The sequence below is a fragment of the Tachypleus tridentatus genome, chromosome 7 (genome assembly GCF_004210375.1).
Source record: "Tachypleus tridentatus isolate NWPU-2018 chromosome 7, ASM421037v1, whole genome shotgun sequence".
NCBI lineage: Eukaryota > Metazoa > Arthropoda > Merostomata > Xiphosura > Limulidae > Tachypleus > Tachypleus tridentatus.
In genome coordinates this window covers 154,286,466-154,304,257 of record NC_134831.1, presented here as the reverse complement: position 1 = coordinate 154,304,257, position 17,792 = coordinate 154,286,466, and the positions used below count along the sequence as shown (strand labels likewise).

Below are 17,792 nucleotides of genomic sequence, written 5' to 3'. Positions count from 1 at the left end.
GACTACCGAGCCGACTGACCGCCTGGGCATCGCTGGGACAATAATGTGTGCTAGTTACAACACAAGTAATTGCAAGTTTCTCGAAAAATACTTAAACAATCACAAATATATTTATATTCCTGTTAAAGCTCATCAAAAGGCAAACACGTTGTGATATAATGTCTATAAGCACGTCTATTAAATAAAAACAACTAAACAAAAACTAGCAATACAATTCGAGTAGAGGCTTCAGGCCGTTGAAATCACTCCTTTTGTGTTCTAATTATACAAGAAAATACAATATTTTTATTATATATGATAAGAGAATATATTGTTCTTTTACCATAAAGCACCAGCACTTTATTAGAGGGCGGTGATAATCTGAAATTTCATGGAGTAATGAGGGCCACAAATACAGGTCTAATAAACCCTGTTGTAAAATCGATGTTCAGACTGAAGAGAGCAGAGGTAGGGCGCGTCTGCATCCGAGCGGCCCGAACCTGTCGTTAACTGTACACTAAACGTACACTATGGTCAGCACTTCGGCAACTGAAGAGAGTAAGGCGTTCGACAATAAAACCGGCGAGACATGCATAAGAACAAATGGCATGGAAAACCGCACAATATACACATAAGATTGATGCAGCTACAAGCTACAAATGGCCTGCCAGATCTAGGTCACAGGAGTTTACGCTTGAGAGTAATATTTTCGAATTTCATGCTCTGTTCAATTTGTTGTGATGAAAATTTTACATAATCTTACACTACGTACAAGACGTAGGTAGATTCTGTAATAGTGCTTGCAAGCCTTGCGTGAATACTTAGTCCTACTGACTGATACGAACTATCGCTTAGATCGAAAAGCTTGAAGTACGCCTATATTAAAGATGTACATTTCGGCTACTGAAAAAGCCTACATCTAGGCCTAGTTATGTAATTCGATTGGTAAGAACACGAGAATCACAAGAACAAACACACAATTTGTAGGCCTGTGATGCAATAAAACAATTCAACAGACCAAACTGTAGGGGGGATGATTGTATGCACCATACCCCCCACCTAAAATGAAGGGGGTGTATATCCCCCCAGAATCTACGCCCCTGATGGTCATACTATATATCCCATAGCAACTCAATCTATCTGGTCATATATCTCTTGATTTAAAAAGTAACAGTTTTGGCCTTAATTTGATTATAAGTATTAATGACAAAAATAATGTTAGATATAATTGGTCTTATTTGACATCCTTCCTAATATTATATTATTGTAGCATTATTTTTTCATTCAGGGTTTTTTGGTTTGGTTTGAATTTAGTGCAAAGCTACACAAGGACTATCTGTGCTATCTGTCCCTAATTTTGTGATGTAAGACAAGAGGGAAGGCAGCTAGTCATCACCACCCACCACCAACTCTTGGGCTACTCTTTTACCAATGAATAGTGGGATTGACTGTAACATTATAATGCCTCTACGGCTGAAAGGGCGAGCATGTTTGGCGTGACGGGGTTACGAATCCGCGAACCCCGGATTACGAGTCGAGTGCCTTAACCACCTGGCCAGAGTTGTTGTTTTTTTATATCTAGTGAATATAATTCAATATGAAGTTCATTCTGCAATCACAAATTAGTTTATTTCGTCTTTCAAGGTTTCTAAAAGCTTGGATATTTATACAGTATCGTAAAGTTTTGTAAGCCTACACTACAAATACCGTTGAAACCTCCCTAACAATACTATGAACAAAGGAAATCAAGTTACTTGCACAAAGTAATTCAATACGCGCGATTGCAAATATAGAATCAAATACTTCAGGAAAATACACTGCTTGATTCAACTCTCTTTACTGAAATAACTTCAGACACTTTACAATTATCTCGTATTTATAATATTGCTTTAATATGCTTAAAAACTGAAAAACTTCTTAGGACTATTTAACGTCAACATCAAGACTTTTAACTTGTTTTGGATAATAAAGAAATGTTATAGCATTAAAATATATCGTATAAAAGTACTTTACGTAAACCATACAAAACACCAGCATACTGTCCAGTCAGTTTTAGCAATTTATGTCTATCATTATGAAGTGTTTAGTGTTTAGCTTCTCTCTACAACCTTTGTTTAGGTGGTTGTAAATTCAAGAGTTGTTGAAAGTGCTGTTTTACGCATTATCCTCAACTTGGAAGCTAGAATTCGAACCCCTACGCGATGTATCAATGCGTACATCACGGACACTTGCATTGATATACAAATACAAATTTAAATTAGTTGATTGTAATTTCAAGTATTTTCGTAAACTGATTTTTTAGTTAAACTATTAATCCTAGTTTCATCAGGAAATAACAAATCATTACATAATTTTATTACTTAATTAACCTCAGTTTTAGTGTATAAGGACACAAAAATTGATGATGTATAAGGATTGATCAAGTTTCATGGGTTTGATGAAATTAAAGAAATCTTTGATGGTGAAGTCGTTCTTTGCAAAAGAAAGTAACAATTAGTTAATAAACTTTTGCTCGGCATAGCTAGGTGGGTTAAACTCGTAATCCTGGTTTCAGCTTTGAAAACAACGAAGTTGAAAAGATATTCTTATGAGGCATAATGAGAAATATTCTGAGATTATTCTTTGCAGTTTAATGCATAGCCAGGTAATTAGGGCGCTCGACTAGTAACCTGAGGGCAGTGGCGGCGCCAAGGGGGGGGCTTGGGGGCTTGAGCCCCCCAATGAGCCAAGACCCCTCTCAGCTCCCCAATATTGTTACCTACATATATTCATAAAATATGGAAAACACAATCGTCGTTGTTGCTTAAAAATTAACATCAAAGAGGCATAGATCTGTAGAACTCAACATCTTTTATGAAAGATAGTTAGCCTGATAGTGACCTTACTTTTCATGGGATAATTCGTTTCTGCTATATCAAAATATGTCTTTATGTTATATTTCTTTTGATTTGTAGCTTTACTCTTAATGGTATATTAAATGTTCAATCTAAGCTAATCTTGATTTTCTTTATTATTATGTATTACTTTGGGTGGAATTTAGGTGAGCTTCCTCTTTTACATATACGCATATTTTCATAAACAGATTATTTCTAATTTGTAATAATGAATTATTAATCAGAGTATGAGTTTCCAATGAAAACTGCATTGAAAACGCAGTTCAAAATAGCACACCTTTCTGAAATGTACCTTGGTATTTACATTCTTATAATTTACCATCTATACTTCATATTGATGGCATTTTGGGAAGCCCCTCCACAGTTAAACTCAGCCCCCCTCAGCCCCCCCCCAACGAAAATATCCTGGCGCCGCCACTTTCATGCTCGCCCTTTCAGCCGTAGGGGCGTTAGAAAGTTAGATCAATCCCACTATTCGTTGGTAAAAAAGAGTAGCCCAAGAGTTGGCGGTGGGTGGTGATGACTAGCTGCCTTCCCTCTAGTCTTACACTGCTAAATTAAGGAAGGCTTGCACAGATAGCCCTCGGAGTAGTTTTGTGCGAAATTCAAAACAAACAAAACCGTTTCTATTTGGCTAAATGGTAATGAATTATTTCAAAGTATTAGAATACAAGTGACAGGATTAGCCTTAATCAGTTCAAAAATGGTTGAAGATATAATTATTTCAAAACCTTACGAAGAAAACATAACTGTACTATTTAATAATATAGATTATATTAATAAATTTAAAGATATTTTAAAATAAAAACCTAAATTTAAAGTTACTATGAACTGAAAAATTTTTTTGCTAAAATAAGTCATTAGGTATTAATGAATTTGATCTCTCAGCTTGGAGTTTGCGAAAGAAATATAAAATATAAATTCTGGAAGTATTTTATTTTGTTAGCTACTGAATTATTGCTCATAAATATACCTTTGTATAAAGCACTTGATTATAATTTAATTTATAGTCAGGAAAAACAAAATAGGTTTTTAATGAAGTATTTAGGAAATTAATTGGTTTAGCTACAAAATAACCACACTTTGTTGAATCAAGAATTTTACTTCATGATATTTCTGTTGAAGACGTTGATTTCTATTACGTAAAGAACGCTATTTGGAAAGTTGCTGATTGTATGAACCACGTGTGACTAGCGTTTTAAATTTGAACATACTCAACAAAGGAAACCGTTACAACGTTACAACAGTTTCTATCTTGCAAATCTTTTGTGTTAGGCCTGGCATGGCCTAGCGCGTTAAGGCGTGCGCTTCGTAATCTGAGGGTCGGGGTTCGCGCCCGAGTCGCGACAAACATGCTCGCCCTCCCAGCCGTGGGGGCGTTATAATGTGACGGTCAATCCCACTATTCGTTGGTAAAAGATTAGCCCAAAGTTGGCGGTGGGTGGTGATGACTAGCTGCCTTCCCTCTGGTCTTACACTGGTAAATTAGGGACGGCTAGCACAGATAGCCCTCGAGTAGCTTTGTGCGAAATTCCAAAAAACAAACAAACAAAAAACTTTTGTGTTAATTGAATTTTGTTTAAATTTCCTTGACCTATTTAATTACCATCGTCTGACACGCAGCATATTCCCCATATTAAAGTAAATATTGTTTGGATGTGTAATTAAAATAAAGAAAAAAAAAACTCTGTCTCCTATGTTTTGTTGTAAAATACACCCTCGTTACAAAGTAATAATACTATAATTTTTTGTAAATCGAATTTTAGTGAGCAAGATAATTTTAATAAGTTGAAAAAGTAGATCATTAGTCAGGTTATTCTTTAATACGATGTTGTAACTTTAATTGTTTGTTTGTTTGGCTAATCTTTTACCAACGAATAGTGGGATTGACCGTCACATTATAACGCCCCCCACGGCTGAGAGGGCGAGCATGTTTAGCGCGACGTGAGCGCGAACCCGCGACCCTCGGATTACGAGTCGCACGCCTTACGCGCTCGGCCATGCCAGGCCTTGTAACTTTAATAAGAACGCATTTAAAAAATATTCTTTAAGATATACAATCATACAACTCAAAGTGGATTTAGTTAAACTATTGTTATCTTTCGAAAAAAATAACGTCTTTGATACCTGGAAAAAGTGAAAATTCAGGAAATATATATTTTGAAATGTTAAAATTACAAATTGTTTGTCATGTTTGAATTTATTTTCAAAATATACCACTTGCTATTTCATAAGAATTCTGAGTTCTATATTCATACCAGAATAATTTACTTGATAGTCAAGTACTATAGCAGTACAACTAGTTCTAACAAAACTGATTTGAGAAGCCACTTTTATTTTTAAATATAGTAAAGGCGAACTAGTTTATCTAATTTGAATTATTCATAAACTAGTATTATTAATTGTTTTATGACTGAGTAATAAATCCTCCCCTATACACACACACATTCTATCATCATCAACTGTTTGGTTATAGTTTTATAGCATGAAACTGTTAATTTTTAACCATAAAGGTTGATGTGTATGTAATTCCAGCTCAAATAAGTCCGGTATATTTGTATTCTGGGTCAGTCTTTAAGTGATTAGAACAAAGTAAAGGTTACCAGAATTGGAGTTACCATTTGTCGTAGAAAGAAGTAATCATAATTTCTTCACATTTATTCATGTTTTTTAGTCAATTCTTGTTTCTTGTTATTTCTAGTAAGTTATACTTAAAATTATGCGAAATACAACTTTAACTGTAGGCATTCATGTTAGTGTTTTGAAAAGAACTATCTATTGGTTTTGCCTTCGATATTTGACTTAAAGTTATCACTATAAATAACAATAAGATTTTTCTTTAAAAAATCAAGTAATAATGTTTATAAAGTAAAATGGAAAATTTAAACATGTTTTTACAAAGTAAAAACAAAACTAATTCAGTAGCTAGTTATCATAATCGTCCAACTATTGCAGTTGCTAACTTACCATGATTCTTCTTCCGCGGGAAAAGATTCGGAACTAGTAGAATCTTTCCGGTAACTAACAGAAACTTTCGAGGGTGCAAGTGGGGTCTCGATATTATAGGTGGGAATTGTGTTCTGAAGTTGAATCTGTGTGAATTTTTGATCTGCCACAGACACAGGTAAACCTGGAGGGAAAATAATAAATTATTCAGACTTTGGGCACTTTTCAAGACCAAACTATCAGCGGCTAAGAAATGCATCCCTTATTTATAAATCCACAGGATTTTGGCTGGTAACTGCATACATACATGTATAATTAATGTATCATCATAAATGTCTTATGTTAGTGATTCATCACATTCAAATTCTGACGCTGTTTCAGTTAATGGAGTAATATTTTGTGTTTATCCAGATTAATTATAAAAGACAACTGAAAGGACTTAATAATAAATTAATGAACATCAGAAAAGTGATTGTGATTTTCTTACAGCAAAGCCACATCAGGCTATCTGCTCAGCCCACCGAGGGGAATCGAACCCCTGATTTTAGCGTTGTAAGTCCGGAGACATACCGCTGTACTAGCGGGGGGCATCAGAAAAGTAAATCCGTGTTGGCTCAACTGATGATCAGTCTGAGTTATTTCAATACGAGGGCTGTTCAAAAAATACGCGGAGTGTTTGAAATGCGCGGCTCCAGTTGGTTCCAGGGGAATCCGCTTGGTGTCGCTAGGTTCGCACAGATCAGCTGATTACGACGCCATTTCCCGATTGCAGGTATTTTCATTTGTATATTAGCTACGTGGTTTTAAGTGAAGTGCGATTTTTTCGTTTGGCGGATTTCAGATGAATGACCTGAAGGAACAACGACTTGCTGTGAAATTTTGTGCTAAACTTGGAAAATCTGCGACTGAAACTTTTGCTATGCTTAACACGGCTTACGGTGATGTTGCTATGAAGCGTACGGCATGTTTCAAGTAACATGAACGTTTTAAGGATGGTCGACAGTCCATTGAAGATGATGAGCGTCCTGGACGTCCTTCCACGTCAACTGACGACCCACACGTCGACAAAATCAACACCCTGGTGCGGGCAAATCGACGTCTGACTGTCAGGGAGCTTGCTGAAGAGTGTGGGATATCAGTTGGATCTTGTTACGAGATTTTGACCGAAAATTGAAGATGCACCGCGTTGCTGCGAAATTCAGCCCTCAAAACTCGTGAGTTTTGGCCAAACACTCGATCACTGTTCTTCCCCCCCCCTACTCACCTGACCTTGCTCCTTACGATTTTTTTTTGTTCCCCAAACTCAAAAGACCCTTAAAAGGAAGAAGATTTGAGACGATTCCCGAGATTAAGGCAAATGCGACGAAGGAGCTGGAGGACATTACAAAAGAAGCGTACTAGGACTGTTTAAACAAGTGGAAACACCGTTGGGATAAGTGTGTGCGTTGGGGAGGTGAGTACTTTGAAGGGGTCCCAGACCTGTAACTTCTAAATAAAGTACATTTTGTTTTATGACGTCAGTCCGCGTATTTTTTGAACAGCCCTCGTATATATTTTTTCGGTTTTCTAAAATAAATGCATCTGCGAAAATAAATATTTAAGTTAAGCTACTTTTCATATGCTATCACACCTATCTTAGATCGAATTTGGTGTCACAAATTCCTTTTCTTGGCTCTTCATGTGTATGTGAAAAACGTTTTTGTTTTGTTTTGTTTAAAATTACTGAAAATTCTGCTACAAAACACGAAATAAACATATGCAAAACTTACTGATAATAACTTTAGAATAAATCCCTTTTCTATATTTGTCTAATCTTCAAGTTATGGTGAGTAAAGCGCAGAAAGTCATACATGTCTGTAGTTTGTTTGTTTTTTGAATCTCGTGCAAAGCTACTTGAGAACTATCTGAGCTAGCCAGTGATGACGAGAAACCCACGTGCAAAACGGCTCGTTTGGGCTGAGAAAACACTTAGAAGAGCGACGTGAACCTGACGATGACCGAAGAAGGTCGAAACGTTGTTCGCTCTTCTAGCCGTCCCTAATCCAACAGTGTAAGACTAGAGGGAAGGCAGCTAGTCATCACCACCCACCGCCACCTCTTAGGCTACTCCTTTACCAACTAATAGTGGTAATTGGGATTGACCGTCAAATTATTATAACGCCCCCACGGCTGAGAGGGCGAACACATTTGGTGTGACGGGGATTCGAACCCAAGACCCTCAGATTACGAGTCGAGTGCCTTAACCACCTGGCCATGCCAGGCCCATGTTTGTAGTAATTCGTAGTTATAACGTATAAATAGATCAAAGTAACTATTGTCTATAACTTTATATATATTTTAGATACAATATAACAAATTTCATAACAAACTTTATACCTCATAGCAACGACATTTTTATGCATACATCTCTTCATATGAACCTTTTGTGTAAATTAGAAACATGGTTATTTATTAACTGTTTCGTAAAATGCAAATGGTTGAGAATGTTATATTATAATAATTCTAAATACAAAATTCAGTAAGTCAGGTAGCAAACACAGTCGACGTAAAGTGACTTATCAGCCTTTTCCGACGCAAAAATGCATATATTCAGATCATAAAAATATGCTCAGATCGGGGATTCGAATTTCGAAGATGGAGATATCCCTTGTATTTAATGGCGTTGGAAACCATATAATATGAATCAATTTGGGATTACAGGATCACCCACAAAAATGCCTGTAACATGTTTTACTCCAACTGTTATAAGCAAAGTGTGCCATATTCTAACAAGTTTTTGTTTGTTTTTTTAATTTTGCGCAAAGCTACACGAGGGCTATCTGCGCTCACCGTCCCTAATTTAGCAGTGTAAGACTAGATGGAAGGCAGCTGGTAACACCAAGTTCAGTGGCAAAACCAATCCACATGCTCCAAGCAAAAGTACACAACATAATATAGAATATTTATCTCGAAAAGCGACCCAAGTCACGAATATACGCACACAATGACGAACTAGCCCACTGGTTACGTGCTATTTGATGCTGCCTCCTTTTGTAAACATTAATAATTTTAAAATGTCGGCTGGTTGTCTGGCTCTATGTTATTTTTTACAATCCCAGCATTATTTGGTAGAAATAAACATTTTTTAAAGCCCTGATACATAATAAAGTTATTTTCGTACACATGCCGACTTCATAACAAAGGAAAGGAAAATTATTTTAAAATCTTAGTTACTACACCTTTAATTTAATAAATTTGTTTGTTTGTTTTGGAATTTCGCACAAAGCTACTCGAGGGCTATCTGTGCTAGCCGTCCCTAATTTAGCAGTGTAAGACTAGAGGGAAGGCAGCTAGTCATCACCACCCACCGCCAACTCTTGGGCTAATCTTTTACCAACGAATAGTGGGATTGACCGTCACATTATAACGCCCCCACGGCTGGGAGGGCGAGCATGTTTGGCGCGAACCCGCAACCCTCAGATTACGAAGCGCACGCCTTAACGCGCTAGGCCATGCCGGGCCCAATTTAATAAATATTTCAGTCATAAGTAAAATTCAACACAAAATTATTTCGGTTTCCTCAGCGAACAACTTCATGGTTTAGAAACTATTTCTATTAAACTCTTTGTTGAACTAAAATAAATCGTTCGATAGTTATTGTTGAACTTTAAGTACTGGTGATAAGAATATCTTAGCATATTATTTTTCTATTGTAAATATTTTCGTGTAGTTATAATTTGTTTGTTCCAAGTGAAGAACACAGCTACACAGTGGATAGGTTTACTGTCTGTTCTTAACTGTTTTGTTATTGCGGTTGTTGTTTTGTGTTTACGGTGCTTGTGTTTTTGTTTGCTTTGTTTGTTTGTGCGTTTTGTTCTTCTGTGTGCTATCTTTGCGTAGGTGGAAGTGTTTGTGTTATCAGTATGTTGTGGCATTGGCAGCAGTGTTCTTCTTTTTGTACTGTTTCATTTGTATTATTTTGTGTATATAAGATACATACTTTGATGTTCTTATATTTGTGGTATCCTTTGTAGTTTGCTGTATGTTGTTGCTGGCAGTTACAACGTAGTAGTTGAGTGATATTTTAAGGCATTCAGAGTTTTAGTGTCTTCCCTCACAGCTGACGAAGCGAAGGAGTGCTTTAAAGGCTGTTGTTATATGTTTGAACTTTTGGCATTTGTAACACTGGGTTACATCTATCGCCGATATTTTTTACATCAGATTATGATACCTTCTGATATCACACTCTGGATATCTAAAATATTCGTGAATATCGATCTATTACTTTTCGAGATACGCGCACAGAAAGAGACAAAAAAACACACACAAAGTACTCTCACCCCCAAGGTGGAAGGATAACTTTATGTTTTCCTGGAGTTAAAACAGCAGTCTTAATTTTTTATGTAATAATAAGCCCAAAACTATACTAAATGCAACCATACTCTTCAAATACGCAAGAGCAAAAACAAAATTAAAATGTTTGAAATATACTTATACAGGAAGCTCAGGCACTGTAACAAATTAGTGTGTATTAGTTTATAGCTCTAGCTATAGGAAACCAAACACTGTACTGACAGAAGATAAAATAAAGGAACTACAAAAGTTATTGAAAAAAAAAGTATTTAACTTCTTTAATTTCACATTAGAGATCAACCACTACACTTCCTATCTAAATATGCTTTATTAAACTCAGTGAGGCTATAAACAGTTTGGCTAGGTGGTTAGGGTGCTCGATTCGTAACTTGAGGGTCGCGGGTTTGAATCGCAGTCTCACCAAACATGCTCCCCCTGTCAGCCCTGTGAGAGTTATAATGTGACAGTCAATCTCACTCTTCGTTTGTAAAAAATTAGCCTGAATGTTGTCGGTGATGATCAGCTGCCTTCGCTCTAGTCTTACACTTAGTCAAACAAACTAGAAACAATTTAATGAAAATATAATTCCTATTCGTTTTATGTAAACCTAAAGAGAATGTTTACAAATCTTTTTTTCAGTTATAAATGGTTTGTAATTAAATTGTTCTTCATTGAAGGAGCAAATAGTCATAGAGACAGCAGCACTTGCAATCTAGAGAATAGTTTTTAGAAATGGAAAGTTAAAAGCGAGCTTTCATTCTTTAAGTCATATGTTCTGAAAACTTAACCCTCTTGTTCAAGATAATTCTATAAATTTGACAGTAAAAAAATTTAATCAGTCATAAGGACTGAAAGTCAAATGCACTTCATAAGATATGTACCTAGGTTTCATGCTGCCTTTGCAAATTACTTCCATGTGATCGACCATGACATATTGGTTAACGTGCACGTACTGGGAATCCCAATAGAGTTAGCGGCCTGTTGACGCAAGTAATCCTCTTCACATTGGATCTGTATAACGGTCAAATTTCATTATTTGATCAAACAAAAAGAAGCCCAAAGGTTAAGGGCTGGGTATATGTTGTTGATTTGCTGCTTTCTGCCTGGTCTATCAATTGTACCTTAGAGATAACTTTACACAGGAAGTCCTTTATATAGCTCTGTGTGTAGCACGACGGACAGAAAGGAAAAACTAATCCATAATTTTGTGATGACAAGTCGATAGAATAATTTTACCCAGTTTATAAACACTATCCATAATTTACAGAAAAAACTACTAAAAGTCATGTTAAACTCGAAATATAAAGAACTAAATGACCTACAGAAACAAAAAATGAATCTAGACTATCAACTGGCCTGCTGCATTCATCCAGACATTTATGGACTCATACAACGCAACATCAATCAAATCAATAGTAAGAACAACAAGGAAGAGAAGGTCCGCCACAACAAGAAACTAGATAAACTAAGGTGCCAACAACAAAAACGACACCAACATGACGAACCACCAACAAACCTCGGAATTAACAGATCCGACCGAAAATTAAGCAACGAAGAAATACACCTGCTCAACAAAGGACTCAATTTCGCAGCCAAACCTAAAAATATTCCATCCATCGAAATGAAAGCCTGCCTGGAAGACCTAGCTAGAAGAATGGTGATCCACTCTACACAAACTGAAAACACCAACAAAACAACGAAAAACAACCATTAGAAAGAAGACAACTTCGAAAACAATTCCACCGACAACCAACAACCTATCTTTCCAGGTAGAACTGAAAACATCTGTTTCCCTGAAACACCTCAAAACAGTACCTCAAACAACTTTTTCAAAGAATTTTCACACAAAACTATCAACATAATTTCACAGAAAAGAAATCTAAAAAAACAACTTCACAATAAAGATATTAATTCTATAAACAACTTAAAACAAGACAAGACAACAACCTCAAAATTCTAAAAGCAGATAAAGGCAATGCTATAGTTATAATGAATACAAATGAGTGTATTCAAAAAAATAAACAACATCTTACCAGATACAAACAGATTTAAACTACTAAACATAAATCCAACAAAAACACATGAAAAACAGTTAAACAAAATACTACTACAAATGAAAAAAACCAACACAATCTCAGAAAACATTTATTCTTACCTACGAAAGACCGATTCACTCACACCACAACTATACGGCATTCCCAAACCTCAAAAACCTAATTATCCACTATGAGCCATAATATTGACCTACAAATCATTTAACTACAACCTCGGTAAATATATAGTGTGGGCATTTTCTAAATATGTAACATCAGCCGGCTCCTTTTTCAAAGACTCTTTTAACTTTAAATATATTCTTAATCAACTTTGGGCCCGGCATGGCCAAGCGCGTAAGGCGTGCGACTCGTAATCCGAGGGTCGCGGGTTCGCGCCCGCGTCGCGCTAAACATGCTCGCCCTCCCAGCCGTGGGGGCGTATAATGTGACGGTCAATCCCACTATTCGTTGGTAAAAGAGTAGCCCAAGAGTTGGCGGTGGGTGGTGATGACTAGCTGCCTTCCCTCTAGTCTTACACTGCTAAATTAGGGACGGCTAGCACAGATAGCCCTCGAGTAGCTTTGTGCGAAATTCCAAAACAAACTTAATCAACTAAATCATAAAGCCAGTTTTGATGTAATCTCCCTCTTCACAGAAGTCCCAACAAGTGAAGCCTGCAAGATAGCTTTAGAACTTTATATCCAAGACCCAAACCCATTGATACACATCCACAGCAACCAATTAACAACCCATATAGATTTCACTACCACTAAAATTAACTTTATGTTCAATAACCAAAACTACCTACAAATAAATGGCCTAGGTATGGGGAATCCCGTGTCGCCAGTTACAGCTAACATTTTTATGACACAGACTGAATCACAAGCGATCAATTTAGCCTTACACCCACCACTATACTGGTACAGGTATGTTGATGATACAATTGCTGGATTCACACCTACAGAACACACTCTTAATTTTTTCAATCACGATACACCTCAACATTAAGTTCGCCTATGAACAGGAAAAAACTATCCAAATAGCATTTCTTAGCCTCATGATCACTAGAGCTGATACACAATTCAAAGCAGAAATCCACAGAAAACTCACCCAAATTGGATTATACATTCCCTGGGACTCAGCACATGAAACAAAACAAAAACTCAACACATTAAGAAACCAAATAAACAGAGCCACAAAACTGTGCTCACCAGATAAAATTAACGATGAAGTCAACAAAAAACTAACACTTCAACATCAACAAATTTTCTCAAAAAGCCGTAGAAAAAATAAATAAACGCACACACCTAGACCAAAAACAAACAATAAATCCCAAGATATAAAAAACTACAAAACCTTATACTGCTGCATACTATATATTCCCAACATCAGCGAAAAAATACCCAACATTTGGAAAAAACTTATAACAAAACACAAAATACCAGTAAACACCAAATTTATTCAAAAACCAGGTACAAAACTAAAGTCCATACTATGTAAAAACTACACTGACAAACACAATACCAACATAATTTACAAAATACAATGCAACAACTGCCACGACTTCTATATTGGAGAAACAAAAACAAAAATGGAAACTAGATTCAAAGAATGTCCCCAAAATATTGCTTCTTGAATGACTTTGAAGAACCAGCAAGCGCATTTCATCCATTATGAATAAAAATTGAACTAAAGGTGTTTCTGAAAAGGAATAAAAAAACAAAAACAAGATAGAGGATCAAGATCATTTGAAAATTGCTGGTTAGACTCTTATAGATTTGGTCGTTTACCAATGAGGTACGTTTTTCTATTTTATTTTTTATTTGTATAAGGGTATCTATAATAAAAGGAGAATGGATTAGCGCCCACTAACCACACTTATCGTAAAGTCCTATGAGTGTATACCTTACAATGCCAAACAACGACATTTCAGCAATGCCAGGGCTTCGTGAGCATTATACCTAAACACCAGTATCAAACACAATGTCCACAACACCCGTTGAGAACTGATACTCAGTTGACCCTAACCCAACAGGACCAGCCAGTTGACCTTGGGGCACCCCACCCGTCTACAGGAATTCAAGGCCAAAGAGGAGAATGGTGTCTGAGGCACTGTAAAACAACCACCAGGACCCTCTCCTCCCCTTCATGGGTCACCACGCACAGCAAGCACTTGGATGGATTTTCAGACCCCAGAGGAGGTAAACTGTAAATAGAGAACCTTCTCTGGGAGGTCCCCTCGTCACGACCAAGAATCCACTTTACCGTAGTTTAGCATATTATTAATGATGTAAAGTGATATACTCAGTTTCATCACAATTATTTTTTTTTTTTTTTTGAAGGACTGAATGACTTGTTTTTTGTAACCATAAACGTCACTGTGCAGATACAGCTTTCTCTGAAATGGTAAAAAATGTGGTGTTGGAGCATGCTGTTTTCATGCTTTCATAGAAAATATTCAGTGCTTTTTATTAAAAATAATGTATCATTTTGCTCTACTTAATTTAACTATCTCGATATAATTTCATAATAATTATTCATACAACGTGACTATATTGTCAAGTGGTTGAGAATCCTCGTTCAACAATATTACCGGTGTGGAAAATTTTGACTGTGGCACAATTTTCACATATTCGGTAGTACGTTATTATATTAGCATCGCGTAAGGCGTGCGACTCGTAATCCGAGGGTCGCGGGTTCGCGCCCGCGTCGTGCCAAAACATGCTCGCCCTCCCAGCCGTGGGGGCGTTATAATGTGACGGTCAATCCCACTATTCGTTGGCAAAAAAGTAGCCCAAGAGTTGGCGGTGGGTGATGATGACTAGCTGCCTTCCCTCTAGTCTTACACTGCTAAATTAGGGAGGGCTAGCACAGATAGCCCTCGAGTAGCTTTGTGCGAAATTCCAAAAACCAACCTATATTAGCATAAAGAAATCATCTGATTAATCCTCTTTGATTTATACAAACTTTGTGCAAACTCAAAATAACTGGCATACACATAAACGGACTGATCTGACCAATCAGCAAAGATGTTATACACTTGTATATTCTGTAAACTTAAGAAAAACTAACTCTAAGGAAAACATGTTAGAAATTATTCTAATAATTATACCTGACTTTCGGTTAGTTCCTTTTTATTATTTTATAAAATATTTAAAATGGAAGTGTTAAAAAACTATGAGAACTTCCATGTATATTTACATTTATTAAACTGTACCTGTATCAGTAGAATGTTTTTCTTCCATGTGTAACGTATATCCTGAATTGATAATCCCAGTTTTCTGCTCAGTTAATTTTGTTGTTGGCGATAGAGGGGTTTGAATTTCTTCTTCTTGGACAAATACATTATCTGGCATGTTGGGTAAAGTGATATAATTATCACTTGAAAATCTAGAGGCACATCGCATCCTCTGAGGCTGGGAACAATAATCTTCATCTTCAATAAGCAAATCATTGATTTCGAGTTTAGCAGGCTTTGCCATGACCTGTGTGAAAACGATAGTTCTAAATTACTACCATTAAGGTGTAGGCATACAAATATCACAAAGTATTTACAATAATCAGAAAACTTTACTATTGTGAATCAGTTGTCAAAGGAATTTTTCACTGATACATCAGCTTGACAAGAAAATACATATCGATTAATAATAAAATATTATTGAAAGTGAAAGGCCCAACAGTTTTATAAAATAAACTGCTCTTGATAATGTACTTGATGTGACATTTGATGAAAATATAAATCCAAAATAAATAAACAGTAATCTAATATACATGAAACTTAGCTTCAATACAATAATAAATATCAGCGTAACAGTTACAGCATTAAACATAGTAGCTTAATATATAAACCCTTAACTTCGGTTGCCAGTATAGTATATAGACCGAGTGTCGTATAGTCTGAGTCTAATGATTCATACTTTGTGTCTTCTGGCTGCAAAACTGCATTAAGAAATCTAATAGTTCATATTTCCTGTTTCCTTGCCGCAGAACTACAAATATATTCACAATTCAAAAGGTAAACTTGCTTTCTTTATTTATTTGATAGCATCACTTCGTGACATTTCTTCTGTCAGGAATTTTCAACATTTCATTTAGTCAACATCAATATGACCAGTAAAAAATAGTAGTGTTAAGCCTTTTAATCCAGATGTATATTAATGCAATATCCTCTTTGGTAAAATAGATGTTTCCTACTATAACAAATATAAATAAAGCAGCTAAAACAAGGCAATCTTAATTATTTTCTGAACTATGTGTTGCCGTTATTGAAACTAAACAACCCAAAATTCTCAATTTTTATACAGCTAAAGTAGGTAGGAATTATACGATATGCCTGCATAGTACACTACAAGAGTGATAGTCAAATACTCTAGACCTCATGCAAGTCTGTATCTAAAAGCTCATAACACCCGTGATTTAAGGCGCAACTAAATTATAAGCACTGCATAACAATTAACAAACTTACAATTCCTTCAGCATGTAGCTGCAATCAGCGGTATAACTAGATCTCAGAGAACCCTGGAGCAAACGTTTATGTTGCCCTCATCAAAAGGTTATCCAATATTTTTTTCAGAATAATTTCCACAGTTCCATTATTTAAAATTTTGAATACTACTTTTGATGTAACTGTGGTCAGTCTGGGCCTGGAGACAAGTGTGACATGAACCGCCATATTACTGTCAGCTGTGTAGTTCAATCGTTTCTGCAAATAAAGCACCGTGCTAAATAGTCTCTATCATATTTATGTTCCCTTATCCACGCAAAAGAAAATACTTATGAGGAGGCTGAAAATGAAGAATAAAGAATAACAATCTAGTTGAAGAAAGAGCTATAAATGTCAAGAATTTGATCTTAAATATTGAAAACCCGGATGTGAAATGCAAGGTCAGATGAAATTCATTTATGCGGAAGTTCAGATAAATGAAATAGGTTAAAAACTACTTATTTGATATACAAGGCTCTTCAGTTTAAGAGTTATTATATACTTCATTCAGTAACTTAATATTTAATGATTATTTAGCTTTCATAACAAGAGTGTATAAAGTTAATTAGTTTAAAAGGGATAATTATGACAAGTTTTGTTCTCTAATTCTGTACGAGACGTACATTGTATGTAGTTTAATTGTTTTACTTGACTTTTGTAATATCGATTACGTTATCTTACTTAAAGCTCCTAAATCTTTTTCATTATCTTTAATAATATTTTTACCAGAAAGCTGGATATTTCTAAATTTTTTCTATCAAGTGTTATTGTTATAAATATATGCAGATACAATGTTCAAGTAAAAGGTAAGTTGCATCAGCGAAAATAAAAGTAGAAAAAGTAAACTTAGACTGTGTGGTTGTCAATTTAGTTAGAACGGGCAATGTACAAAGTGTGAGTTTTCTAGTTTATATTGTAATAACTGAGATAAGAAAAAAGAATAATTTTCTTTTCAAATGATATTATACAAAAATTAACCCGCCTGTGTGAATTCTGACACAATGAGAGAATTGTTTAAAACTCTGGATATAAATATCTTAACCAACAGTTATAGTGGTGATTTTGATTAGAATTTCACAGTTTGTATTGTTAGAACAGAGTTTGTGTGTATGTTTTCTTTTTTGA

The 17,792-nt window shown here is 35.7% G+C and overlaps 1 protein-coding gene across 1 annotated transcript in view; it reads right to left on the bottom strand.

The window, feature by feature from the left end:
• LOC143256950 (cyclic nucleotide-gated channel beta-3-like) overlaps window positions 1-17,792 on the bottom strand; it is an 83,297-nt gene that overhangs the window by 43,718 nt on the left and 21,787 nt on the right. Inside the window, exons 2-3 of the mRNA XM_076514866.1 lie at window positions 15,402-15,669; window positions 5,841-6,003 (exon numbers count right to left, since the gene is read on the bottom strand). Of these exons, the coding sequence (XP_076370981.1) occupies window positions 5,841-6,003; window positions 15,402-15,669 (431 nt within the window). The remainder of the gene's footprint in view (window positions 1-5,840; window positions 6,004-15,401; window positions 15,670-17,792) is intronic.